This window comes from Cygnus olor, chromosome 3 (assembly GCF_009769625.2).
Source record: "Cygnus olor isolate bCygOlo1 chromosome 3, bCygOlo1.pri.v2, whole genome shotgun sequence".
Taxonomy (NCBI): Eukaryota; Metazoa; Chordata; class Aves; order Anseriformes; family Anatidae; genus Cygnus; species Cygnus olor.
In genome coordinates, this window is record NC_049171.1 from 75,602,847 (window position 1) to 75,629,165 (window position 26,319).

Genomic DNA, 26,319 nt, shown 5'->3' on the forward strand with positions numbered 1-26,319 from the left:
ATTACCACAGTTTACAACACCATCCCAATTGCCATATGCCTCTATGAGTCAGCAAGAGACGTTTTAGTAAGGCACATTTGGCTTTACCAAATACTGTTTTATCTTTTCAAAAGCTCTTTTGAAGCCATAAAAATCAAAGGAATCCTGTACCATTGATACAAAAGTGGAATTGCATATCTGAAGAAGCAAAGATTTTAATAATTGCTTTACCAGAAACTCATTTTTTCTTCTAAATGCAAGGGAACTCTTGGAAGGAATATGCTAGACAGTAGTTAATATAAGTGAAAGGGGGAAAATATATATCAACTGTTACAGTTTCTGACCGCCGTGGCTCAGGTAAACCCCGACCAAAGAGTGAAGGTTTTGAGCTGTATAACAACTCCACGCAAAATGGGTCACCGGAGAGCCCTCAGCTGCCATGGACAGAGTACAGTGAACCAAAGAAGCTGCCAGGGGATGATAGATTAATGAAGAACAGAGCCGATCATCGCTCCAGCCCCAATGTAGCAAGTAAGAAAGATTATCCTTCTTTTAGAGGTAGATGCCTCTTCCACTAACTTTAAAGACTGTTGAATTCCAAAGGGGTGATTGTTTTTTTTTGTTTTGTTTGTTTAAAAAAAAAAAAAGAAAAAAATTGATTGTTTAAAATAATTATGTAGTAGCAATGTTTTTGGAGCAAGCCTCTTGTTAGAGCTATTCAGACGAAAAATCATACTTATGTTGTGAATACTGTTATTTTATTAAGTTATGTAAATTAATATTAACAGGCACATAAATGCTTCCTTTAACTTTCCAACAGATCAGCCTCCAAGCCCTGGGGGAAAGAATGCTTATGCATCTGGAACTACCACCAAAATAACCTCAGTCTCGACTGGAAATCTTTGTACAGAGGTCAGAAGTGGCAAGCAAAATGCTGGCTATTAAACTTTCCTAAGCTATCAATAGGATCAGTGTGCTTGAGTCAAACCAGTGTCTCACTTAAGTATTTCAGCATAACGCTGGTGCTAGTGACTGGGTGGGGGGTTTTGCTTGTTAAAGCTTAATGAAAGATTGAGAAAAGTTTGGGTGATTTTCATGAAATTTTGTTCACGAAGCTGTCACTGCAATTTCTTTGGCTTATGCCACTGTTACCTACTTGTTTTCAGACCATAAAAACATTAGTCATAACCACAGTTTATATTTGATACTGGAAAACCTCCATATCTGTTATTCCAGACAAATAATGCTCTCGGAAGGCAAAACAAAACTTATAGGAAATGCATGTTTAGAATAACATTCTGTAGAGATCTGCATGATAAGAAAAATTCTATCTTATGTTCTTTCTACCTTTTTCAGGAACAGACTCTGCCTCCACGACCTGAAGCTTATCCCATCCCAACACAGACCTATACTAGGGAATATTTCACATTCCCAGCTTCAAAGTCCCAGGATCGAATGGGTCCAGCTCAGAGTCAGTGGCCAAATTATGAAGAGAAACCACAGGTCCAGGCAGAAAGTAATCACTCGATCAATAGTACAATGCAGGTCAGAAGCTATTTCTTTCACTGTAAGAAAGGAGGAGGGTGGAGGGAGGGGTGGAGGGGCAGAAACTGCTTGATTTCCACTTCCCGTTTGCTGAAAGCATTTTTGCAGCAACTCACTATGATCTCAGAGCTGTTGAGGATAAACCATACCACAGATGAGGGGATAACTGTGCTTCTGCCAAGGCTGACCTGGGTTCAGAAACCCTACTTTTTTACCTTTTTTTTTTCTCCACAGAATTTGTGTTATCAAGTTATGCAGACCTGTTATCTGGGATATTTTAAGTCCCTGTTACTCAGGATAATGGAGAGTAGACAGTAGTATGGTTTATCTTGTAAAATGTTTTTGTGGTTTTCTGAAAAGTAAACTAAACCTTCTAAGAAGGTTTATGTGGAAAAATCTCTTCGCTTGCAGGGCGCATTGGTTAAGTGACAGTGAAGTATTAAAAATTAAACAGAACAGTACTTTGAAACTTATCCAAGGTCTTCACTGAAACACATTCCCTTTTCAGATAAAAAATAAAAATAAAAAAGGAAAAAACTTTAAAGCTGCATGATTTTTTTTGCTTGCATTGATCCTGCCCTGTTACCAAAATGCAGATACTTCTTGACCTAAAATGAATTTACAATCACTGTACCTTTATAAAAGTCAAAAGAAAGATAACGTTCTATTCTTTGTAAATGATGACTTTTCATTTCCTGTATGGATTTGAGTAATCTTGGTTGTCTGAATCCAGTCACTGCGTCATCTTTTTTTTTTTCCTCCTAATGCACCAGAGACAGCATCATCACTCAAAAATACGTATTTAGAGAGAGAAATTGTTGTTGCTGTTCCTAACTTGTGATAAAAGCTGAGCCTCACACCAGGCTTGGTATGTTGTTACTTTTTGAAAAGCAGTGTCATCTAAGTTACTTTGATACTGCATCGTAGAAGCAAAGGAGAGTAGTATCTCTGCCCTAATGGGATGAGCTGCCATCTGGACGTGCACCTCTCCCCTGCTTAAGGTGCAAGCTTAAGTGAGTAGCTTAAATGAGGCAGTTAAAACTGATGAGATGAACCCCATCTGTTAAAGTTGTTGACAGATGCTGAATTTGAGGTATGGTCTTAAGGCTGAGAACATGGAAGAAATGTTTTTATAAAGCAAGCAAGTGGAAGCTTTTAGCTCCCTACAAGCATTGGAAGCGTACACAATTTTTCCCCATCATGCAATACTTCTAAGTTGACATTAGAGGAAAATAGATCTAATAAATAAATAAAACCTGTTAAATCTTTACAGTGAAAGCTGGGCTTGTAAAAGATGCCATAAGCTACTGACTGATGTGAAACGCCTGTTTTCTGTTCTGAACGCATTAGCAAACTGTTTTCTTAGGTGCATCTTTACAGCAAATCTAACACAAATAGCTGTGTGTTCAGATCTGCTGGACTAATAGAGCATAAAAAATACACTTGTTCATCTCAAAGAAGGCATTATTTTGAGGTCACAGTTAAGGTCACTGATGGGGGAAAAAGAAAAGGAGTTTGCTTTGTTAGTCTTCTCTCGGTTGTTGATAATTGGTACATTATGTGTTCAGTGCTCAGTACTTCCTAACATTCAGAGCATGAATATTTGCTTCAAGAAAATCATTAACAGATTTGATAAGCCTAATTTATGGCCCAGTATTCCCTTTCAGGAGGTAGTACGGTGCAGTGAGACCTCAAGCTTGAATACAAAAAGACTTGGGTGTTTGACACACTAAGAAAGTGATAAAAGCACAGACCAAAGTCTGTGCCCCAAATGCAGGTAGAACTGGATGTGATGATATTCCACACCCATGAATGACTGTCATAGTGAGAGCTTCCAGCTGGGTCATCTCCCTTATTAACAGAGGAGGGTGGGCAGAGGCTCCCTTGTCTTTGTTTGTCCTCCCAACAGGAAAAGTGTTCATCAAGCCAGCTGAAGCCTGAATGGCAGAGCTGGTGTGCTGGAGCTGCTGTGCAAGCTGCCAGGACTCTTGTGTGGGGTACGAGGGGGTGTCAGGGAGAGGCCTGAGAAATTGTGAGAGCTGGGGAAGTTTTTGGCTTAAGCTCCATTTGCATTCCTCCTTCCTCCCAGTCCAGGTTTCCAGCCATTTGAGAGGTTGCAAAATCTTCTATCATTTGTACGAGCTAAAAGGACTGAGAAGAGTATTTTATTATTGGTTTTGGGAAACTCACTGGGCATGGAAATGCTGAACTTCACTAAAAGCAATTACCTTCACCAATAAGAATGCAGTTTGTGAGCCATTTAGGCTTTTAGGATTTCAAATATGTTTTAATATAGAAAGACCATGAAATAGATGCTTTGTTTAATTTTTTCCAGCGCGTGGCTCGTTCCCAGGAAGAACTCCGAGATAAAGTTTTCCAGCCAGACAGGAATCGTTTGGAAGTTGTTATACGGAAGGACGTGGAGTACATTGATCGGAAGTCAGACAGCGATCAGTGGATGAATTCATCTGTGGATTCCAGCACCTCTAGCCAAGAACACCTGAACCATTCATCCAAACCAGTTTCGCCTGGTTCTTGTTTAACTAAAAGTGGACCTGGCCGTTGGAAAACTCCGGCTACGAGCCAGCCCACTCCAGTGGCCATTTCCCAGCCCATCAGAACAGATCTTCCTCCGCCACCACCACCTCCTCCAGTGCATTATGCAGCTGAATTTGATGAACCACAAATGGATTTGCCTCTGCCTCCCCCTCCTCTGCCAAATCAGATAGGAACACAAGCGTCTTCCCAGGTGGCTGCTGCTGAGCGTAAAAAAAGAGAAGAGCATCAGAGGTGGTATGAAAAGGAAAAGGCACGCTTGGAAGAAGAACGAGAAAGGAAGCGTCGTGAGCAGGAGAGAAAACTGGGCCAAATGCGCTCTCAGCCCCTAATTCCTGCTCAGCCTGTGGTTCCTCCTGTTTCCCTCCAACAAGTGAAATCAGAAAAACCTTCAACTTTGCAGAGGCCTCAAGAAACAGTCATTCGAGAGTTGCAGCCACAGCAGCAGCCTCGGACTATTGAGCGGAGAGATCTTCAGTACATTACGATCAGCAAGGAAGAACTGTCCTCCAGCGATAGCCTCTCTCCAGATCCCTGGAAACGTGATGCTAAGGAGAAACTGGAGAAGCAGCAACAGATGCACATCGTGGACATGCTGAGCAAAGAGATTCAGGACCTTCAGAACAAGCCTGATCGTACAGCCGAAGAGAATGACCGTCTGCGCAAACTCATGCTGGAGTGGCAGTTCCAAAAGCGGCTTCAAGAGTCAAAGCAAAAGGATGAAGATGATGATGAAGAGGAGGACGACGATGTGGATACTATGCTCATCATGCAGCGACTGGAGGCAGAAAGAAGAGCAAGGGTAAAAGGGGATAATCCTTTCTAGATAAAAGCATAGTAAATGTTTATCTCAGTGGGTTCTCTGGATTTGTTTGAGTATTTTGATGTCCTTATAGGGTAAAGGATGGAGCTGTCTTGAATGTCTTTGATTTTTAAAATCGCTATAGGAGCCATCACTAGCTTACAGTGGCTTTACCATTTAAGTGATGAAAGTACCATAGCTACCTATTAGAGAATCTAAGTCGGCGGTCAAATTTACTTTTCTGGTTGTGGGTGTAGAAATTCTCTTTAGATAAAGAGATTTTGCTGTGTAGCTGGAGCAGGATTAGAAAGTTAAATATGGGATGGAATTCGCTTACAGGAACTCAAGCAAAACAATTTGAAATTACAAAAATCTGTAGCAGAATTGGGGACAAAAAAATCCTGTTTTATTTCTTTTTTGTTCCTCAGGTAGAGTTACCTATCAGAGTTCTTATTTATAGTCTTGTACCTGTAAGACTGAATACCTCCTGTTTCCAGGGAACTGAGGTTCCACCATGTTGGTCCTCTCCAAGTAGAGGCTGGAGTATGAGGCAGACGTTACTTCTACATTTACCACCACCTCAGTGGTGACACTAACAGTGCTGGGTGGAAGCGTTAGTATGAGCCTCGTGGTTTTGGGGTGTTGTAACAACTCGTGTACTCTGCCTAGGGCTCCAGCTCAAATGTAGCCAGATTTTGCATAGTGTACAGTTTAATCAGTATTTGAAAAGGTTTGCTTACCTTACCTTCAGTACCGTGAAAGCTCATAATATAATTAATGAGGTAATGCAACTGAATAGTATGATAAAGCTTTTATCACTCCACTGGTGGTGGTTGTCTCTCAGAATCTCTTAAATCTGTTGTTACTGGGAAGCAATTCCTATAGGAGAATCTGTTTCTCTTTTCTGAATAATAGCACTGATACCAAAGTTGCATACCAATAGCTATGCTCTGAAAGGCTTAAAAACTAGCTCTGTAATACACTGTATTCTGTTTATCTTGAATAGCTGACTTAATTCTGTGATAAGCGGTTTTTACTTGTTGAGAAATGTTTGCATGTGTATTTTGACATTCAGAAATTGCTATCAGCTTGAGTAGGATTTGAGTTCAGGACTGTTTTGGCCGCTTGATTTCCTAAACTTACTCTTCTCACGTTTGCTGCAGTCTGCATTGCTTTCCTTTTTTCTTGTGGCTAACTGTATTGCTGGTTAAAACAATAGATACCTCAAGCTTGGAAACTGAAGAAAGGAAAGTTTAAATGTATAATTGGCAAACTGATTGTGTTAATAATATGTTACTTGTAGCACATAGGCAGTTATCTGTAGACATAAAAATTATCCATATAAAACTGCCATTTTTACACACAGTCTTTAACGTTTTACTGTAGCAACGCTTAAAAAAAGAAAAGTCTTGTGTCGTTAATAGAAAGCCAGTTGTGTTGCATAAAATAACTGTCTTCTCTGCAAGTGCTGGATTTAAAATACTATTTGTGCATAAAGGTCTTCCTTCATTTTGGAACATTTTGAAACTAAAAACTACTAGTTGTCTGTTTGTTTCAGTTGAACTGCATAAAGTTTGCATTTGAGTTGCATTTCACTGTCTGTACTACAAGAGATGCAATAAATAGCATCTCTAGAGAAAACCTGAGTTTCCAATGAGTCAAACCAGTACTGATATTAAAAAAAAAAAAAAATGGATTATTTGATTGTTTGCATTTCTTTATTTCAGGAATTTGCCAAATTCAGTTCCTTTTCTAAAGCAGCCAACTTAACAAATAAAAGAAAATGCTTTTAAAATAGAACAAGTCTAACCTATCTTTGTTTTCACTGTGCATCTCTCTTTTTTCCCCTTTCTTACTACCTGCAGCAGACTGCTGTGCCAGCAATCTCTGTTCTAGATTTGGTATGTTTCTTTCCCTTTAATATCTCTTTCATGTTTCAATTTCTGATTATTAATAACCATCCTATGTGCTTTGGATGATGATTTGCCATCTTTGGGTGTTCAAAAATCATTTAGATACAATTAACAGTAAGTTAATTGTACGCATGCATTTGAATGTTTCCAGATGTGGTGACTCATTTCCCTGTGTTTCTCTCCTTTTAGATGTTATGTTCTGCTTGCAGGCTTGGTTTGTTTGTTGTAGCAGTGCTCTGATATAAAGCTGTGTATTTGATGTTTTGTAATTGTGTTTATAAAATCTACTAAGCAGTTCATACGAACAAATTGTGAGGTAAGATTTCTTCCTTTCTCTTTCCACCCTTTCAGGCTTTAGAAAAGCTTTAGCAACACCATTCCCTTCTGATTTGAAGTGAAACTGTCCTGAGAGCCTACTAATATAGATCATTTAAATTCTGTTGATAACAAACTTAACATAGCCTATCATATCGGCTGTCAGGTTCCCATCCTACCCTGTGATGGCTTAACACACTCTTTCAGCACATGCTGAAACCTGCTGTTTACAGGTGTTAAAATCTTCTCATTAAAGTAAAAGTGGATCGTAAACTCAGAAATTACTTCTGAACTAATATTTCCAAGTAGGTCATGTAAAAACGCAATTACTAAGTTAGCATATTTTATTTTCTTAAATTTCAATTTCAATTCGTTAATACCATTCTCTGTCATCTGAAATATGACAGGCTTTTAAATTGGGTAAGTAACTGCTATGAATTCAGTTAATTCTGTATTTCATTGCTCTCGGTGGAAATGGGTACATGGAAAAAAAACGTTTTCTGTCTCTGGAAATATATCACCTTCACGGTGTATTCTCTGTAATTAGTGCCCTAGCTTGAAAGAAGGGTAAATGCTTGCAAGTCCTGTTAGTATAATTAATCTGTGGTGCTGGAAAAAGCTCTAAATATCACTGCTCAAAATACGGATTTGGATATTAAGCACTTTTAATATGCATACTTCAGTAAATGTATCTGAGGTGTTCAGTTTTGTCTCTGTGTGGTATATCAGTGTCAAAGAGGTGAAGCACGTATGCTTTGGACAAGCCAGGAGTCATGGATCTTTCAGACTTAGTATCTGTCAATATTTTTTTCTTATCACTGCTCCTTTATTTATTTACTTTTTGCTTAAGCCTTGGTCTGTGGAGCTGTGACCAGGTAGATAAAGTCCTTTGCCAAGCAGGCTGTAAACTTCTGGACCTTTCTGCTACAGAAGGTTATGAAGGCAGACAGTATCAGCAGCTTTAAAAAGGGATTAGACAAATGCATAGACATCACGCCTGTAAGTAGCTAATCAGAGGATTACTCAAGGGTGTACCAGCTGACATCTCTACTACAGTGCTGGGGAAATACTAGAGGAATGGATCACAGAAATGGCCAGGCTCACGTGCAGCTCTCCTTGCCCTTGTCAGACACGGAATACTGTGTCAAATGGATCAGTGGCCTGAATCAGCAGAGCATTTATGGTGATCGTAAATGTAGCCTTTAAAAAAAAAAAAAAAAAAAAAAAGCTAGTTCTGAACTAGATTATGTTGAAAGCCGTAACCAGCAAATACCTCCTTTTTTCTTTTTTTTCTTTTTTTTTTTTAGAATTTCATTTTTTTTCTGATTTTCATACTGTTCACATGACTGGGTATAGTTGCATCTCTCCTATGCCACTTCATATACTCAAGAACTTCCTTCTTTTTAGAAAAACAAGTACAGTTCAAAATGCTCAATGCTTTTTTGTCTGTATGTTTGACATGAGCATTGGTGATATCTATTCTGCTAATTAAATGGCACATAAAAGCAGATGAATCAATAATGCATGAATTGACAGCTTGCCTAGTGGTTGTGTTTTTAAAATCCCTGGGCCACTAACAAGTCTGACCCAGCTTCAGTTTACATCTATACCTACTTATTTATGACAAGTTCATCTGGAGCTTTATTTAAAGCATTCTAAGCAGTGCTTGGAGAAATTCATTTTATTTGGAATCTGAGACTTGCTGAATGCGTGCCAGTCCCATGCGTATCTTCACATTTCTGATACTCCAGAATCCTCTCTACTTCTCTCTCCCTGTTATTCTCCTCTGACCCTCAGTTGAGGGCCGTGTAGGGATCTTGAAAATGTGTGAGTTCAGTTTGGATTGCATGCTGTTGTATGCAATCACCAATGCACATCTTTGAGCTCTCTGGCACGCCTTGCCATCCCAGTGCTCCCTGCCTTGGTCTGTGAAAGCTCTGAAGCAGAAACTAGTTTACTAATTGTTAAAGAAATGAACTGTCCCTCTGTGATAGCTGCTGTATTCCCACTTGTGCCTTGTATATCATTTCTGGCCTTTTTCCTAGGTATTATGTTTAGAATATGTTCCCACTCAGATGGGTTGTCTTCCACAATTATTATGGTCATGTGTTGACATCAGTTCCCACATGGCACCCTGCCCAGTTTTCCCTTCTTTCTTTAGTTAAGGTCACAAGAAAATAAAACAAATCAGTCCTACTTCCACTTTAATTTATTTAGAAATATTTTCTTGTTCAAGTACATTTGAATAGGGGTATTTGCTACTAAGCAACAAGGTATCCACGCAGTAACTGGGGATCAGTAATTACTGTGTTTAGTTTTTCTGTAATGGGACTGGGACAGAGTCAAGGAGTTCTGTGGTATTTTTTCTACTGTGCAGTTTTTTGCTTTTTTTTAGAGGAAATTACTTCTCTTGTATGAACTCTTCCAAATTAGTAGCTGTCTTTCCTTTTGACAACACTATTATCTCCTCTGCAAAAATAATGTCTTTTTAATAAACAAGACTGACAGGGTCTTAATACAAGTAGGCAGTAGGTTAATTACTTTATTCCTTGCTCTACATTATATACTGAGCTTCATCTTTATGTGATTTTCAGTTAGGAATTAGAAAAGTTGTAGCTCCGAATAAGAGGAGTTTACTCAGAAGTAGCATTCTTGAGTATATGTTTCCCAGACTCCTGTCCAAATTAAATTATTATTTTGTTCTTTAGCTTTCATGCTCAAACATAGTGGTTCTTAATACTTCAAATTGGAGGGGGTTTTGCTGTGGTTAGTCTGAATAGTTGCTCTAAGATAGATACGCAGTTGTTTTCAAAATGCTGTTGTATAAGATTGTAAGATCACTATGTAGCATTTTTCTTACAGCTGAGGTAAATAATTACTAGAAAGTTAGTAAAATTAAAAAAATTTGTTCTTTTTAGAACTGATTATAAAATTGATTTGAAAACCTTGGGACAGTATCTAATACAAAGTTCATATGCTTTAAAGCACACTTCTTAATTAAAAGGGCAGGGGGACGACACAACTACATGGAAGTTGTCCTCGAAAAGTTTTATTAAAACTAAATTTCTCTTACTATCATGATTGCTTTGTGTCTTAAGGCCCTTTCTGTATAAATGTAACTGGACTGTAGAAACAAATCTAGAAGCGGAGAAATAGCAGTATTAAAGCGTGTAGTAAAGTATACCAATCAGTAGAAAAGATCTAATGAAAAAGAAAAAAAAATACTTTAAAACATATGTCACAGTAAGAAGCAAAGCAGCATGCAGTCCAGTTAGTTTCTATTTTTGAATATTACTGTGCCAGTGAGTACTCCCACCCATCACGAGCAGATGCTGTTAGCTTAAGAGAACCATGCAAAGTTTGGATTTTTGTTCACTTCTCTTATCTGCGCAGTGTTTATCACAAGCGTGCATGAAATAGCATTGTCTGTTGGACATTTGTTCTTCTGAGCTGTTTAATCTGAATAGTCCAAGATTTCTTCGCCTTGCTCTCTGTTTTTTCCAAAACACATCTGTTGCAGATACAGTGGGAGATTTTATTTATCTCCTGAGACTATTTGCAGACTTGCTGAATGAGCCTGTTACTTTAAATGGATTGACCCTTTGACTAATGAGTTGTGATTTTCCGGTGATTAAATACTAATCCAAAATGAAAAACCAATTGGCTGCTGGAGTTGGGGGCTGTTGCTTCCAAGTACTTAATTTCACTTTGTGCCTATGAGACTGATTGCTGAAGCAGTCTGGAGCATGAGTCACATCAGTCTTTTGCTAGGGGTTCGTATATGAATGCTAAAAATGTCTCTATTTTTGCTTTTACGTAGTTCTGTGCATTTCTTCCCCCCCCCCCCCCCCCCCCCCCTTTGTTTTTGTAGGGACTTTGAAGGAAAACAGTGTAGTAAAGCGTGCTTTTAACAGCTGAAAACTACTGTATCGGTAGTACAGCATTTTCTATTGAATTGAGTTATTTTTAGATGTAAATACTTGTGTTAAGGCTTTTTGAACCACCTTATCTTCGTGAGGGATGGGAAGTTAAAAGTTTGTCTCTGTTAGTTACAGGACGAAGAACGCAGACGGCAGCAGCAGCTGGAAGAGATGCGCAAGCGGGAAGCGGAAGACAGGGCCCGGCAGGAAGAAGAGCGCCGGCAGCAAGAGGAGGAGCGAACCAGGAGAGAGGCTGAAGAAAAGGTTATGGTCTCCTGAGTGCTGCAGGAGTTCTTATAGGCCTCTCCTCTTTTACCTGGCCAGTAACAGCTCGGGTTTGGGCCATCAGGGGGTTAAATGCACTAGCCTAGCAATTAAGGTCTTGGCCCATGTCTTCATTTTACCAATACAAAACAAGGTGATTCAATAAACGTGCCATTTGTGGTGGCTACAGGTCAGTGGTATTGCAGAAATAATACAGTAGGCATACCAGCTGGAGGTTTTCAGGAGTAAAAAGGACTTTCAGAGCCTTTTCTAAAAGTTACAGCACAAATCAATTGTATCTCCTGGATTTCTGTAGCCCCAATGTGACTTCTGTAGTATAATGGTTGAGTTAGTGGTGTTGGGCTTTGCTGTGTCTCAGAGATGGCACTTGAAGTATTTTTGCAGTAACTGCATTAGAGAGAAAAAAATATGAAATAGAGTGGAGATGAGTACTCCATATTATCTTTCCCGTTTCAACTGTGGGAGGAGAGAGAACTTCCTTAATTGGTTTCTAGAAAGGAAGAAAACTTTAGCAGATAAATCACTGTGTAAACAAATTCTAAAAATCCAGGCTTCTAGATTGCTTGAGAACATCATACATGTAGTTGAGAAGCTTTACTGTTCAAAAATAGGAGGTAAAGCACTTCATTTGACACTTGGGTGATAGGTGAGAAGGAAGGAAGGTGTATCTGGACTCAAGTATGTAAACATACACTGTAGGAAGAAAAAAAACAGCTTGCTGGCAGAAAAAATGTATCAAAACCAGCCTGTCTCGTTTTCTGACAGTGATGCAATGCTACCAAATGACACGTGGATAACATGCTTGAAAGCATTTTCACTGAGATCTCAACTAAGATGCTTCTACCAACTTTTTTTTTAACTCATGGTGTCCAAATACACATTTTCATTTATAATCAGACAAGCTACAGAATAAACCATTGTATAAATTTACAATGTGGCTTAGGCAAGAACTGAGCAAAATTAAATGCTATAAAGTTTAAAACCAGTAGAAGTCTTAAAATGGAAAACACATAGGAGATATTTCACGGCCATTTAAATAGTCAGCAGCATTGTATAAGTATCATTAGCATGTTTTTTTTAGAAATGTGTTTTTTTAAAAATGTTTGTTTTAAAGAAGTTCTTTGTAATTGGATTTTTATGTGAAAGTAGGTTTCCAGCTGATCATACTCAAAGCTTCATTAGGAGCCATCTATTCCAACACTCTGATTAATTGACATTGCATAAGGCTGCAGCAGAATTATAGAGTTCCTTTTTTAAGATGGTAGCTAATTTTAGTTACTTTCTCTCCCACAGATTCTTTACAGCATTAGTAAATATACTCATTATTAACTGTAGTTACATTTTCAGTAATAAATGCTGGAGTTGCTCTTGGTTCACTTAGGCAATTGCCTTAGTTACCACAGGCAGTAGTAAATGTAGAAATAACAGCAATGCTGTGTTACAGGACGAATGGTGTTTTTTTTCCTAGCAATAAATATTCTTTGAGTTCATATGGATGCATTGCTCATTGCCAAAAAAGGAGACAAAAAAGATGTTTGTAGCAGTGATGGAAAACTTAAATTCCTTAGGCTGAAATGTCTGTCTTACTGTGTTTTTTTTCCCTCTGGACTTGCAGAGGCGACAAGAAGAGGAGTATTATAATCGCTTAGAGGCTGAAAGGCGCAGGCAGCATGATGAAGCAGAGCGGAGATTGCTGGAACCTGACGAGCCTGGTCTGTACAGACCTCCACTTCCACGGGAATATGAACTCCCATCCCCAACCCCTTCATCTAACGCTCCTCCTCCCCCACCTCAGCGAAACACCTCTTACCTCAAAACACAGGTCCTCTCCCCTGACACGATTTATACTGCCAAGTTTGTTGCATACAATGATGATGAGGAGGAGGAGGATTCCAATCTAGCAGGTCAGGATAAGTACTCCGGCACAAGAAAATCTTATGGTGACTTTCCTCCTGCCACCCTTAAGCCACAGCAGCCCTCCCGCCAGCCTCGCCCAGTTTCAGATGGCCTCTTTCTTTCCAACTCATTCCAGTCATCTCCAGTCAATGCCAACAGTACTGCTGCCAAAAAAAGCCAGCCCCCGCCCCCACCAAACAAACCGAGTTTCATCCATGCCAGCAGCTCTAAAGGTAGACTCTATGAAATCAGTCTTCTCTACAGAACTATCCTCGTGTCTTCAACTCTGGTGCTGTAGATCGAATCACTTCCTTTGTGATTTTTTTCACTTAATCACTATTTTCACTATGGTGATCTAACTTAAATCCAGATGTTAATGCGAATCTTCCAATTTTTAATTGTGTTGATCTCTCAAATTTCCTTGTTCCTTACCCCAACTCTTCAAAAGTAAAAATTCATCTTTCGCATACAATGAATTAGAAATTGTTTTAACTGTTACTCAACCAATCCAAAGTACTGTTGGTTTTGGCTTTCACTCTGTATCTTTCAGTGATTTGTTTTGTATGACTGACCATTGGTTACTCAGGGCATCTTGGAAGTATGTCTTTCTTGAACACAGGAATCTTTTTCTAATGGGCTCGTGAACAGAGCTATCCTCTGCTTTTGGTTGTGGTACCAGGTTTCTATCTCTTATTAGCGTGTGCAAATGGCTTTAAAATGACCTTTCTAGATAAGGTTCTTAAATGTACAAGCACCAAGAGACATACAGACCATGCAGTAAGTTTAATTCATTCAGCACCATTTCTGTACTTCAGTTTTGTACAGTGCAATTTTCTTACAGAGAGGGACAAAAAGATAAATTTAATCTTAGTGCCTTTTGCCTCGCTCCTTCCCTTCCGTTCCGCGCCCTTATTTCTTTGCCTCCTCATCATGTTTCTCTTACAACTCCAAGTGGGCAACCATAACAGAGTTAAATTTCGAGTGGAGTTCTAGTTGCCGTTAATTTCAGCACCACATTTTATCTGCACAGTATCAGTTTAGCTACGCTCATTAATTCAACAATGATCCGGTATAAAGTTCCATGTTAATTTTTCTTGAACCTGCTGTTGCAGGAGAAATCTTACATACTCTACTCTTTGAATATGTGTATGGATGGATCCCACACTATCTGCAGGTTATGAATATAAGATTTTGTCTTTAGTGTCATCTGCTAGCATTTTCTCTACATTTTTCTTCTTCTGTATTCTTCTGAAGGGAATGATACCCCGACGTTCTCCTTGTTTGATCTTTTCACTTGTGTTAAAATTAAATAGCTGTCTTCACAACCAATTCCCAGCATGTCCAATCATGCTTCTAAAAAAAAGGGTAGAAAGGGTAGTAAGTCACCCAAGAAAGCAAAGGGAGGTGCTTATGCTGGCTTCTAGCTCAATGACTGTCTTGCTGACTAGATTGGAGTCTCGGTGACAAATGTGGAAGCCTATGTATGGCACATCCCTGTTTACCTTTTTGGCCACCAAATGCATTGTGAAAAGTACTTAACTACTTCAATCAGAGAGATGGTATTCTCTGGTCATAGGGAGCTTGCTAGCTGCAAAATAGGTTCCATTTATCAGAAGCATTTCTAATCCAGCTACAGTAGTGTATGAATATGATTTAGGATATGTATGAGACTATACAAATATACAATGCTCTCAGCTTCCTGCTTGCATCCTTTTCAACTGAGGCTCAAGTTATTTTCCAGCAAGGTATCTTGTCCTTCACAGGACAAATTTGCTTCTGATGCAGACTGTTTCCAGTATCAAAGGGAGGCTCTGCACAGCATTTTGTAGCTTTAATATTCATGAAACATCTGTAGTTTAGCTCAGCTCTACTTACTGCCCAACTGATACAGTTGATGCTTACCAGTTTCACTGGTTGGGGTCAGTACAGCACCCAAGTTACATAAAAAAACGTTCATACTGTTACTCATTTAAAGAGGGAAGAAAAACAAAAATTACCCTGGTATTGCCTGTGAGACCTCTTGATGTACGAGTCCCTATGGATTCCAGAAGCCCATCAGTCACTCGTCTCTTGCTTTATCAGGAGTTCCAAGTTTTAAAAGAAAGTGAGGAAAAGTTTTGCTTTTCAGTGTGTTGTCATAAAACAGGACCATAAGTAGACACACTGTATAGTATCTGCCATGTGTACATTACAGATGCAGATAATTCAGTTCCACGTACCTATAATGCATGCAAGCCTACTGATAAACCCATAGCCAGTGATCTCATATCTTTGTTTTATATTAGAAGTAGTTTAGCTTTTGAACTCCTTATATGGCACAGAATTAAGGAGTTAAAATTAAAGAACGAAGAGAAACATACAGAGCATACAGGTTCTCTTTAAAAAACTGTGGCCGTATTGCCAGCTTGCCTTTAAGGATATGCTGAAACAGGCTTCTGAAGTGGAACTTCTGTGCTGGATGTCTATACTGAATTTTTCTTCTTTCAAATTACTTTCTTTTTCTAGAAATTCTTACTTGAAACAGACTTGAGTAAAATGTGCCTTCTGTCACAACACAGGCTTCCAAAGGCCCTTTCTTCCCTTCCTAGTTTGGCACTTTGAAGGCTGTACATGTAATAAATTAAGTAACTATAGAGCCATCCATCACTAGCTGTCACCACCACTCTTGCTGCTTTCCATCATCCACAACACAGAATGCCATTTCATATTTAATTGCATTCCCCAATCCTGCTTTCCGTGAACTTTTATGGAAAAATGAATCTCAGGAAAGTGAAATGTTCGGTGATGTTTTCGTGTGTTCGTTTTTTCCTGGAAAACAATCAGAAGGACAATCTGCAAAGACTTGGTTAGGTTTTTGGTAACAATTAAGGAGAACTGTAGTATGATGCTTCACCTATAATAACCTAATTCATAAACCATACAACTAATTCTGAATACTCTTATTTCATAATTTTTAAAATAGCCATGAGAACAGGTTAACTTCACCTGATTGCTCAAGCTTCTATGAAGACTGCCTGCGTAACGTACAAAGCCGTTTGCACAAAATGCAGAATTCACTGTGCAGTTTACCATCTCCCATCTCACTGACTCTTGTTACATTCCTGTCCTTTATGGCTTTTCTCTGTTCTGAATGCTAACTCTAGTAAACCACGCTTCTGCAAATTTTGCTCTTGTAACCTTCTTCCACTGGGTTGCTTAAAACCATTGGCTCTGTCAACTAACCAAAAAAAAAGCCAACACCAAAATCAAAACTACTGTCAGAAAGTAGGTGGATGTGTGAACCACAACCTGTGGATCCACTTTTCAAAGTAGGGAAGGGTGGTATTGAATGGATGCATATAAGACCCACGTCTGAAAGGGAAAAAAAAATGCCTTCATACACCTCGTGTACCTATTATGATTTGATCTGCTACAAATTTGTGGTGAATAATGTTTAGCTAACAACACGCTAGCTAAATTTACCTGTCTTCCAGCTTCCTCTTTTCTTTTATTGCTTATTTGTAAGAAGTTACATACACCAGTGGAAGAAGCAAACATTTCTTTCTGTATGAAAGAAGGTTCACAAGACATAACACGTACAATATTTGAGACCAGAACTGTCTGAAGACAAATCTGGCACTTATTTTTCACTCCTTTCCTTACAGTCGTTGAAAATATGGTCTTGAATGCAGATTAAATTAGTAAACTTTTTGATTGGAAAGAAAAGGTTTTGTCTTGTGGCCTTTAAAAAGAATTAATGTAATGTGCAAAACCTGTGTGTTAGTTATATCAACTTAAACTAAAGGTGCAGTGCTGAAAGATACTTACTTGAAATTTTTTTTAAAAAAAGGAGGGGGGAGCATCTTCTGAGTGATACAGCTAATGCAATCAGACTAAAGAGACGAAAGTTCTGATTGCTGAATTGTAAAGATGCTATATACTAATCATGGCTTACTTTTAGCTTCTTAGAAAGAGCAGCTGCAACTAACTTATGTCCTGTAGAGCTTGTTACAGGACAGTGAAGTGTGTTGCTCTTTCCATCAGTCTCTTTGAACTTTTAATGTCTGTTTTGCTGTAAACCGTAATAGGATAAAGACCATGATTAGGTATGTGCTGGATAATCTAGACAAAATGTGTTCTGACTTAAATAAAATCAGGAATAAAAAGTTACAGCTGTTTTGAGGGGGTGGAATTCAGTAGTATTGTTTTTAAAACATTCTACAAGTCAGATGACCCTGTAAATTTAATTTCTGAGTCCAGATTGAGATGATTTCTTAAAAGAAGCACTGCACCTTTTTGAAGAAATACAGTATAAAACTTCTATGTTGTAACTGCTGTCCTTCAACTTCCTTTTTCACAAGGAATAAATTCATACACTGGATCTACAGGAGCAACTGTTGGGGCCCATGAAGTTTATCGGGATCCAAGAGACAAAAGATCTAAAAGGTGACATGCAGGAGTCTGTTAAGTGTTAACTTTTATTCATGGGATGTGGCTAACTTCTGCAGTACTTTCGGTTGTTGTCATTTCTCTGGGGGCTATTGAAGACTTCTGCAGCTGTCTGTGGAGTGTCTTGGGTTATAATGAAATGCAAGTAAGGTCTGCACAAGTTTTTAGATGATCTGAAGTACTACTTTACAACAGCAAATTTCAGTGCTACAACGAAGTAAACATCCATAAGAGCTTTATATTCCAGTGCTTTTTCCTAGGCACGTGCTGCTGTAGGAAAGCTTGCTAGTATGCTAACATAGACAGAGCCTTTGTGGCACCTGTACTTCACTGTGAAAATTGACAAGTAATAACATTCCTGTTTACGTGCCAGAAATGGCCATGAGCTGCTTCTGATAATTTGTCTAAATGACTGCCCAATGTCAAAATTAAAGGTATGTGTGGGGAACAAAACCTTGCAGCATGCTAAACTAAGCCTCTTTTGCTGTAGTCAAAAAAGCTACCAGTCAATACATGTCACTGAGAAGTACTATATTTAACGATATTGTAAATGAGAATTACAACGATGATTTTTTTCCCCTTTCTAGTCAAGATACAGATTTACCTGGAGCACCAGAAAACTTGACGTTCAGGGAACGCCAGCGACTTTTTTCACAGGGTCAAGATGTATCCAATAAAGTAAAAGCTTCTAGGAAACTAATGGAACTGGAAAATGAGTTGAACACAAAATAAGATTAAAGCACCTTATCAGATGTAACTGAAGATCTCTGAATTGAGGGATTGAGATGAGGGGCACTACTAATGAACAGAAAATGAATATTTTCTGAAAGGAGTGACATTGATTCCTCTATATCTAAGACTGTTAATTAAGATTTAGAGATGTTGCAATAGCAAGAAAACTGATTACTTTGCCAGGAGCTTGTGGCTTATACAATGAAAGCACTGTAAAATTTTAAAGATATGAATCACGTGAAGGTAACTTTTTTTTTTTCTTTTCTTTTCTGTTTTGGGGGGTTAAGTTCTTGTGCACCAGACCAAGTAGCACTTGTCAAAGATAAGTTCTGTTTCCTGGTGTTTTACAGACACACTTTTGTTTTAGCTGCTGAGCAGAGAGAGTGAGAATAGCTTGAACTGCCTAAACTAAACTGTGCACTAGAAATTAGTATTTTAGGTTGTTAGTTAAGGCAACAATATCTGGGCCACCTTAAGACTTTATATGCAAGTTTTACATACTGTATGGTGTTCATACAATGATCAGCGTATCGACACAGATCTTAGCGTTATTTAGTATTGGAATAACACACATTCTGTAGGTAAAGCCTTGGAATCAAACGTTTTTACTCTTACATCTTTGTTGGGTCTAAACTGGTTGTGTAGGAGTTTATGTGTAGTTATGGAAAAGTCTGTATGTTGATGCATCCCCATTACATGTGCTTCAAATGTTTGAAAATGTGAAAAGGAGAAAAACCTGGGGTATTTGTTTCATTAAAAATTATATAAGCAATAGATAGTAGGCTACACTAGTGACCCTAGGACCAAAATGTTAGTAACATGTTAAGAACAAGGAATTCCAGTTCCAAGGTTAGAAGAACAGATAGGTATGTTTTCCGAGAAAGGTAGATTAGAAGTTACTAAAAAACTAGAAATAGAATGGTATTGATCAGTCTGCTATTAGCAGTTCAGCAATATTTTTTTTTTCCTATGGAGAAGTGAACTGGCATATTAAAGAAAAAAACTGTAGTGTGAAGCATTGGATATATGATGCTGCTGGCTGGGAGTGGGAATGTTGGTGAGACTTGGTCTGCTGGCAGCAAACCATCTCTACTCATGCTGAAGAAACAGTGCTAGTAAGCTCTTCTTTAGTCTAGCTGGCTTTACTAACATCCTGTTACTGTTGTACTGAAAATATTTTTGGCAGTTCAAGCTATTTTTTCACACTGTAATAGCCTTATTTAATTTTAAATTGTTAATCTTTTTCCTCCCACGGTGTCTTCAGCTATGTGTATGTGGCTGATGATGTTGGGAATAAGGACCTCATCAGAGTTTTTCTCATTGTGTGATGTTAAGACAATATATATTGTGATTCCAAACAAATTTTCTATTTGACAAAGCCCTTTACTGGCTTTAGATGATTTTTTTTCCTGTATCATATTGTTCTCTTATAAATATATATTTAGGGAATTGTGCACACTTCCAAATACAAAGGGGTAGACTTTCACTGCCTTAGGAAAGAAATCACTTTTAATAAGAGTTGTATGATAAATAAATGCAAGTTAATGAAAATTGGAGTGTAAATATTTTTTACGTATTTCAGGTTTCTTATTTGAAAGTGTGCTTTTACCGTTTCACCTGTTAAATATGAAGTAGAAGATTAAACTGGTTCAAAGTGTTAATGAAGGATCTGCATGCTTGCTATGTCTGTTAATCAGGAAAAGCAAGCCTCTCCCAATTTATCTTGAGAACACTAGCAGCCTTACAGTGACAAATTTTTCTTTAGGAAAAAAAAAAAACTTATGCTGTGGCTGAATTACTGTTGCTGCTAGAATCTGAAAAAGGCTTAGCAAAAAAAAAAATCTATAACCTTCAGTTGAGTGGATTTGGCCGCTATTGGGCATTCGGGTCAAGTGTGAATATGTGTAAAAGTGCTTTTCATATTTGTCTGTGCATTATTATGAAAAACATCAAAACTGCTGTAGTTTCCCATTTCTACTGTATTTCACTTGCAACCTATTTTTAATAAAGTTTGTATTGTATTTAACTTTGCATTAAATGTTTTTTGTACTGTTCGTTATTTGACTCTACGTTTACAGCCGTATTATCATAAACCAAAGTGGCTTTTTAATGTTTGTGTTCAATACCTGCATCGGTGACCTGAACAAGTGATTTTTCCAGCTTATCCAGCAACTTATGAAATAGTAAGTATTGGTGGGATCGATTATGCAGTCTGTGGATTCTGTTGAAGTTTGATCTCTTTATTTTGAACACGGAATAACTTTCTGACAAAGTCTCTGAAAAAAATTTTGTCTGATGCTGACGGCTGGAGGAGTGGACTCAAATTCACTGTGTGGTTTTGCATGAAGGTTGAATTAAAGGACTTAAGAATGGTGGTACTCCCATTGTTGGATTAGTAATATTAAATGACTTGCTTCTTGACTGGAGCCAACAGTTTAAGTTCTGCTTGCGGTGTGGGGGCAGCAGGAAAAGGCCCCAGTGAAATGCTGTAGATTCCTGCTGCTGTAGCTGAATGGCTGCTGTGGCCAGGATCAAGAGCACTGTATAGCACTTTCCTGGTGAGTACCTATATCTTTTGACTTGTGGGGTCTGCCGCTGGAGTTTTCAAAATTGATTATGAGGACATTCTGGGTTTTAGTATGAATGTATGTAAAGGCAGGGGAGAAGCTATAGGAGTAACAGAAACCCAAAAGCACTATTTGGGATGTTGCAAGGAAATCAAAGCAGAAAGTGCTGCTTTATTTTATTTTTTTAATATGAAACTAGTCATTGCCAGTTCCGTGTCGTGCAAAAAAACACAAGTCTAAATGGGATGGTGGTGGTGAAAGTATGGTATGCATCAGTGCTAATGCATTTTCAGTGGGAAAACTCACTGTTGCAAGTTTTGAGCTATGCCTTACACAGTTGAGGTCAGATTTGCAAAGTGAGTGTACTAATATGATGCTGTTGAACAGTGCAGCACCTGCTTTGTCTTAGGGATATGGAGAATCATCCTCAGTAGCATAGCTCTTGGTATTTTAGTTGGTTATAACCCCTATGACAACAGCTATGCGTAAATGACACTTAAATACACAGGCAAGTCTGCTCTCCCAACAAAGACTATCTTAAATGTGTCATATTCTCCCTTCTGCACCTCTCATTCACATATTGCTTTTATGTGCTGCTCGTACTATAGCCTTGTTGATATTTAAGGGAGAGGAATTAAGAAATTGACAAAGTCCATAAGATGTATCCAGTTTACTGAAATAATAAACCATTTTCTTGATCATACAGATTGTTGTTTGTAGATCAAGCAATGAGTATACAAGCAGCAGAATAAGCAAGATCTTTCTCCTTCGTGTCCCAATTCAATTAGTTAATTGAATTATGAGAAATTACAACAAAAATTGTGATAACAATAAGCTTCACTAAGAACAGTCTTAAAATTCATATAGTAACTCACATGACTTTGCTAATAAGATCAGGCAAACATTTGGTTCTTCCTCTTGTTTTGTGAAATGATAGTACTGTCTCAAACAGTCGCTTAGGGACTGCGTGGTGGAGAAGGCAAAGTCATACAGATTAAACAGTCTGACTTCTTTCCTGGCTGCAGTGGCAGATAAACTGCTTAGGGAGACCAACGTGTAATCCACCTGCTTGCAGAAAGCCAGTTTATTCTTAGTAGCAGATGGATGTTGAGGACTGCCTTACAGCTACTGAAGTAATGTCTTGCTTAAGGAATGAAGTATTTACACCTTCAGTGAATATTGTGTGTGCATGGATGGGTTAATTTCACTAATGCGTTTTGAGTGTAAATACATTAATGTATGGAGAACATGAAGTTCTCTAAAAGTACATTCTTACTACCAGAGTAAAACTAGTTGTATTTTTACTACAAGAGCTTTTTCTTTTGGAGCAAAGTGAGATAATTCTCTTGCAAAAATCTCTTCTTCAGACATAAAATTTCAGTAGCTTTTCCTCTCATGAGGTCAAACATCCTCATCCTTACTCCTCACTCCCTCCTCCGTCTGTATAGTACTCCTGGGAGCTGTAGGCTGCACATTGCTTGTAATTATTTTCTACAATGCAAGATGATAGCAGGACTTTATATGGAAGAGCAAAGGAGGGGGGAAATTATACAAACTGTAATAAAACAGATTTAAGTGCAGCTCACTTGTTCTTCATCTCAGGGGTTGGGGGGGAATGATGACAAACTATGTACTCATCTACAGGAGATTGAACCAACCAACAGGTTTGTGAGTATTAGGATCACTTAAATGTTAGTAGTACTGTCAACACTTAGGGAGAACCCGTGCAGGCAATTAGTGCCAGTTCTCTTCAACCCTTGGCTACAAGTGTGTCTGTATAGAACAATGAGAGGCATTTAAATAAAATTGGGTTGAGAAATGAAGTGGATGGTGTCTTTGGAAGCTTTAAAGGATAGGCTGTGTTGAACGTGGCAAATGTGTTGTCATTTAGGCAGTAGAAAATATGAAGGCAAGCAGCAGAGAATCTCCGTGTTTGGCACAAAAGCAAACTTCTCTCTCAGTATTTTTCTGGGTGTTTTTCTACCTATTTTGTTTGTAGTTGCTGCTTTGGGAATGGTGTAATGGACAATTCATATCAGAATGCTGAAGCTGGGATCCCATTAGTGTTTTGTTTCCACTACTGGGGTTAACATGAAATGCATCAGCAGTATTCAACACAACGCTAATTTATTAGCTTTTATAATCCGCTGTAGTGTTTCACTGATGTTAGAATTAATAGAGTAAAATGTGCAGTAGATTCAATCAATGCCATGAAATTTCTGGCCCTCTGGTTCCCCAGAAGCATCTCTAATAAGGTAGGACTCTTCTTTTGCAGGGAGAAGACAAAATCAAATTGGTAGAAGTTTGCGGAAAAAATGAGACTCTTCAAAGATCAAAGGATCAGTGTAGAAAAGCATGCTGACATTCAGCCTTGCAGTGTTTCCAAACGGCAGATTTTTGTTTGTTTCTTGCCTAGATCTCACTGCCAGTCTGTTTTGTTCCCTGTCAAGCAGCTTATCCTGAGCTTTGGATACAGAAGGAACATCCCCAAAGAGAACTGCTGCAGTGCGGGTGAGTCACAGATCACAGGGTTTTGTTTTTTTTTGATACAGCTGGGACTGAGCTTTGAGTACTATCCAACATTCACGTCTGCACAAAGAAATGAGTAAAGCGTAGTATATGCATGTCTGATTTGGGGCCACTAGTTCAAAGTCAGTGATAATGAATGTTCTCTTTTTATGGCCTACAGGAACCCCATTTCTAATCTTACTTCTAGTGGCCAAAAAACAGAGATTAGGGGAGAAAACCGTTAAGGTTCAGGGACCATCCTCCTGCGGTGAAGCTGAGTTACATCGGGAAAACAAGGTTGTTCTGATGTGACCGCTGTGGCATCTACTAACCAGAGCTCCAGGGCAAGAATCGAGTTACACCTCTGGGCTATTAAAATATTTCCAAAACTAGCTGCTGTTGATAAAAAAAAAAAAAAAAAAAAAAAAAAAAAAAAAAAAAAATCCTGTCTGACTCATCATTTAAGGTTCTTAATATCGCACAAGTTGGGAACGTTTTCTTTTTAAAGTGGCTTGGAGTTAGGGAGAAGAGGGGGAAGAAGGCTGCAGTAGGGGGGAGAGGAGGGCTGTTGGGGTGAGCTTGTGAGAGACGGGTACTATCAGAAGGGGATTCCTTCGTGATTATGATGCTGGTTGGGGTTTCTCAAACAAAAAATAAATAAATAAAAACAAAAACGCCTGTTCAACGCCAATAGGGGGGAGCTGCCTGGGGCAGCCTCCTCAGCCTCCCCCGGCTGCCTCCGCCCCTCCAGCGCCCTCCCTGCGCCGCGATTGGTGGTTCCCGCTGCCACTCAAGTCGCCGCCGTAGCCGCGGGGCTACGGTTCCCGCCCGGCCAATCGCAGCGCCCGCCGGCGGAGGGGCGGTGCTTGTCACCGTGGCAGCGCCGCGGACGCCCCGGCCGCCTTTCTCATTGGCCGCTTTAAATCCCCGGGGGGCGGGGGGAGGAGCGAGGCGCGGGGCGGCGGCGAGCGCGATGCGGCCGCGCGGCGGGAGCGGCCCGGGGCCCGTGTGGGCACAGCGCGTCCGGCAGCTGGAGCGCAGCCTGCGGGTGAGGGGCGGGGCTTCGGGGTGGGCGGGGCTTGGGGCTGAGCGGGCGGGGTCTCCTGTGAGGTGGGCGGGGCTTCGGACGAGTGGGCGGGGGCTCTGGTGGGGTGGGCGGGGCCGGTGTTACTCGGGTTGACCTGATGGCTCTGGCTCCCGCAGCGAGCCTGCTGCTCCTCTTTCTACCCTACCTATTAAACATATATTTCTAAGGGTTAAAACTTGCAGTCTGTTCACATTTCAGCAAAGCTTTTGATACTGTTTCATGTAGCATCCCTCTGGGCAGAACGCTGGGTACGCAGCTAGACAAAAACGACTTGGGTGAACGACTGGGTCAGGCTACAATTAGGTTGTAGTAAATGGGGTCGCATCAGGCTGTCGGACAGCCACTGGTGGGGTTCTGCTGGGCTCCGCTCTGCGGCCAGTTCTCTTCAAGGTTTTTGTAAAGGCAGGAGTTGATGGCATATGGAGTAAGTGTGCAGATGGCACTGACATGGAAGGACCTGTTGACTCTCCCAAGGGCAGTGAAGCCTTGCAGGAAACCATAAAACGTTAGAGGTCTGGCTCATCACCAGTTGTGTGAAGTTCAACAAGAGCAAGTGCATGATTCTGTGCCTGGGACAGGGCAGCTCTGGCTGTATGTACTCATTGGGGGATGAGAGGCTGGGGAGCAGCCCCGCAGGAAGGGAGCTGGGGGTTCTGGTCAACAGCAAGTTGAACATGAGGCAGTGGTGTGCCCTGGCAGCCAGGAGGGCCAACCGTACCCTGGGATACATCAGGCACGGCATTGCTAGCTGGTAGAGGTGTGCGCTCTGTGTGCTGCTATGCTCTGTGCTGGTGTGGCCTCACCATGAGCACTGTGTGCAGTTTTGGGCACCACAGTGTAAAAAGGACATAAAACTATCAGAGAGTGCCCAAGGGAAGGCTACAAAGATGAAGGCCTAGAGGGGACGATGCCTGAGGAGCAGCTGAGGCCCCTTGGTTTGTCCAGCCCAGAGCAGAGCAGGCTGAGGGGAGGCCTCATGGCGGCCTGCAGATCCCTCATGAGGGGAGCGGAGGGGCAGGCGCTGAGCTCTGCTCTCTGGGGACAGCGACAGGACCCGAGGGAACGGCATGGAGCTGGGACAGGGGAGGGTCAGGCTGGGTGTTAGGGAAAGGTTCTGCACCCAGAGGGTGGTCGGGCACTGGGACAGGCTCCCCAGGGCAGTGGTCACGGCACCGAGCCTGATGGAGTTCAAGGAGCATTTGGACAGCACTCTCAGAAATGTGATTTGGTTTTTGGGTGGTCCTGTATAGGGTCAGGAGTTGGACTTGATGATCCTTGTGGGTCCCTTCCAGCTCAGGATATTCCAGGATTCAATGGGAACTTGCCAGGCTGTCTGATGTGGGGGATGGACTGCTCCGCCTGGGGCTGGGCTAGAAATTGGGCCTCAGAGCTGTGCCCGTCCTTCCTCGGCCTGCTGCTGGGCAGGACGGGGAGCCAGCTAATTCTGCAGACACCACTAGTGCAGAATAGGCTTGCTGCTATACCATGGAAGGTCTCTAACAGCGCAGCGTAGGAAACTGGAAACTTATGTGATTATTTATAAATAAATAAAAGAGCACTTCACTAAGGATCATAGATCTGGAGGATGTCAGGAGATGATTTGTAAAGCAAAAGCAGTTAAAATTTTTTTACATATGCGTACTCACATAAGCAGGCAAAATGAGCAAAAATATACACAATAAAGGAGCATTAAGAGTTCATCCTAATTTTATGTGCTTGTAGACAAATGTTATTTTGCTGGGAAGATTTGGGGTTGGTATTCGTTTGATTTTAGGAGACTGAGAAA

General features: G+C 40.1%; 2 protein-coding genes across 25 annotated transcripts in view; both read left to right on the plus strand.

Annotated features, from left to right (window-relative positions):
• AFDN (afadin, adherens junction formation factor) overlaps positions 1-20,397 on the plus strand; it is a 129,363-nt gene extending 108,966 nt beyond the window's left edge. For 7 of the 22 annotated variants that reach the window (XM_040551040.1, XM_040551043.1, XM_040551042.1 and 4 more), the window contains 9 exons: positions 316-510; positions 800-891; positions 1,336-1,524; positions 3,860-4,882; positions 6,748-6,783; positions 11,160-11,294; positions 12,931-13,444; positions 17,552-17,636; positions 18,227-20,397. In XM_040551040.1, the coding sequence (XP_040406974.1) occupies positions 316-510; positions 800-891; positions 1,336-1,524; positions 3,860-4,882; positions 6,748-6,783; positions 11,160-11,294; positions 12,931-13,444; positions 17,552-17,636; positions 18,227-18,371 (2,414 nt within the window). In that variant the 3' untranslated portion in view covers positions 18,372-20,397. Of the gene's footprint in view, positions 1-315; positions 511-799; positions 892-1,335; positions 1,525-3,859; positions 4,883-6,747; positions 6,784-11,159; positions 11,295-12,930; positions 13,445-17,551; positions 17,637-18,226 lie in introns of those variants that run through there. The other 15 variants (XM_040551051.1, XM_040551055.1, XM_040551052.1 and 12 more) reach the window with 10 other exon arrangements.
• A 3,992-nt stretch (positions 20,398-24,389) lies between these two features.
• KIF25 (kinesin family member 25) overlaps positions 24,390-26,319 on the plus strand; it is a 40,426-nt gene continuing 38,496 nt past the window's right edge. For 2 of the 3 annotated variants that reach the window (XM_040552841.1, XM_040552842.1), the window contains exon 1: positions 24,472-24,494. Coding sequence is in view for 1 of the 3 variants with exons in the window: in XM_040552840.1 (XP_040408774.1) it covers positions 24,420-24,494 (75 nt within the window). In the remaining 2 variants the exon portion in view is untranslated. Of the gene's footprint in view, positions 24,495-26,319 lie in introns of all 3 variants that reach the window. The other variant, XM_040552840.1, reaches the window with a different exon arrangement.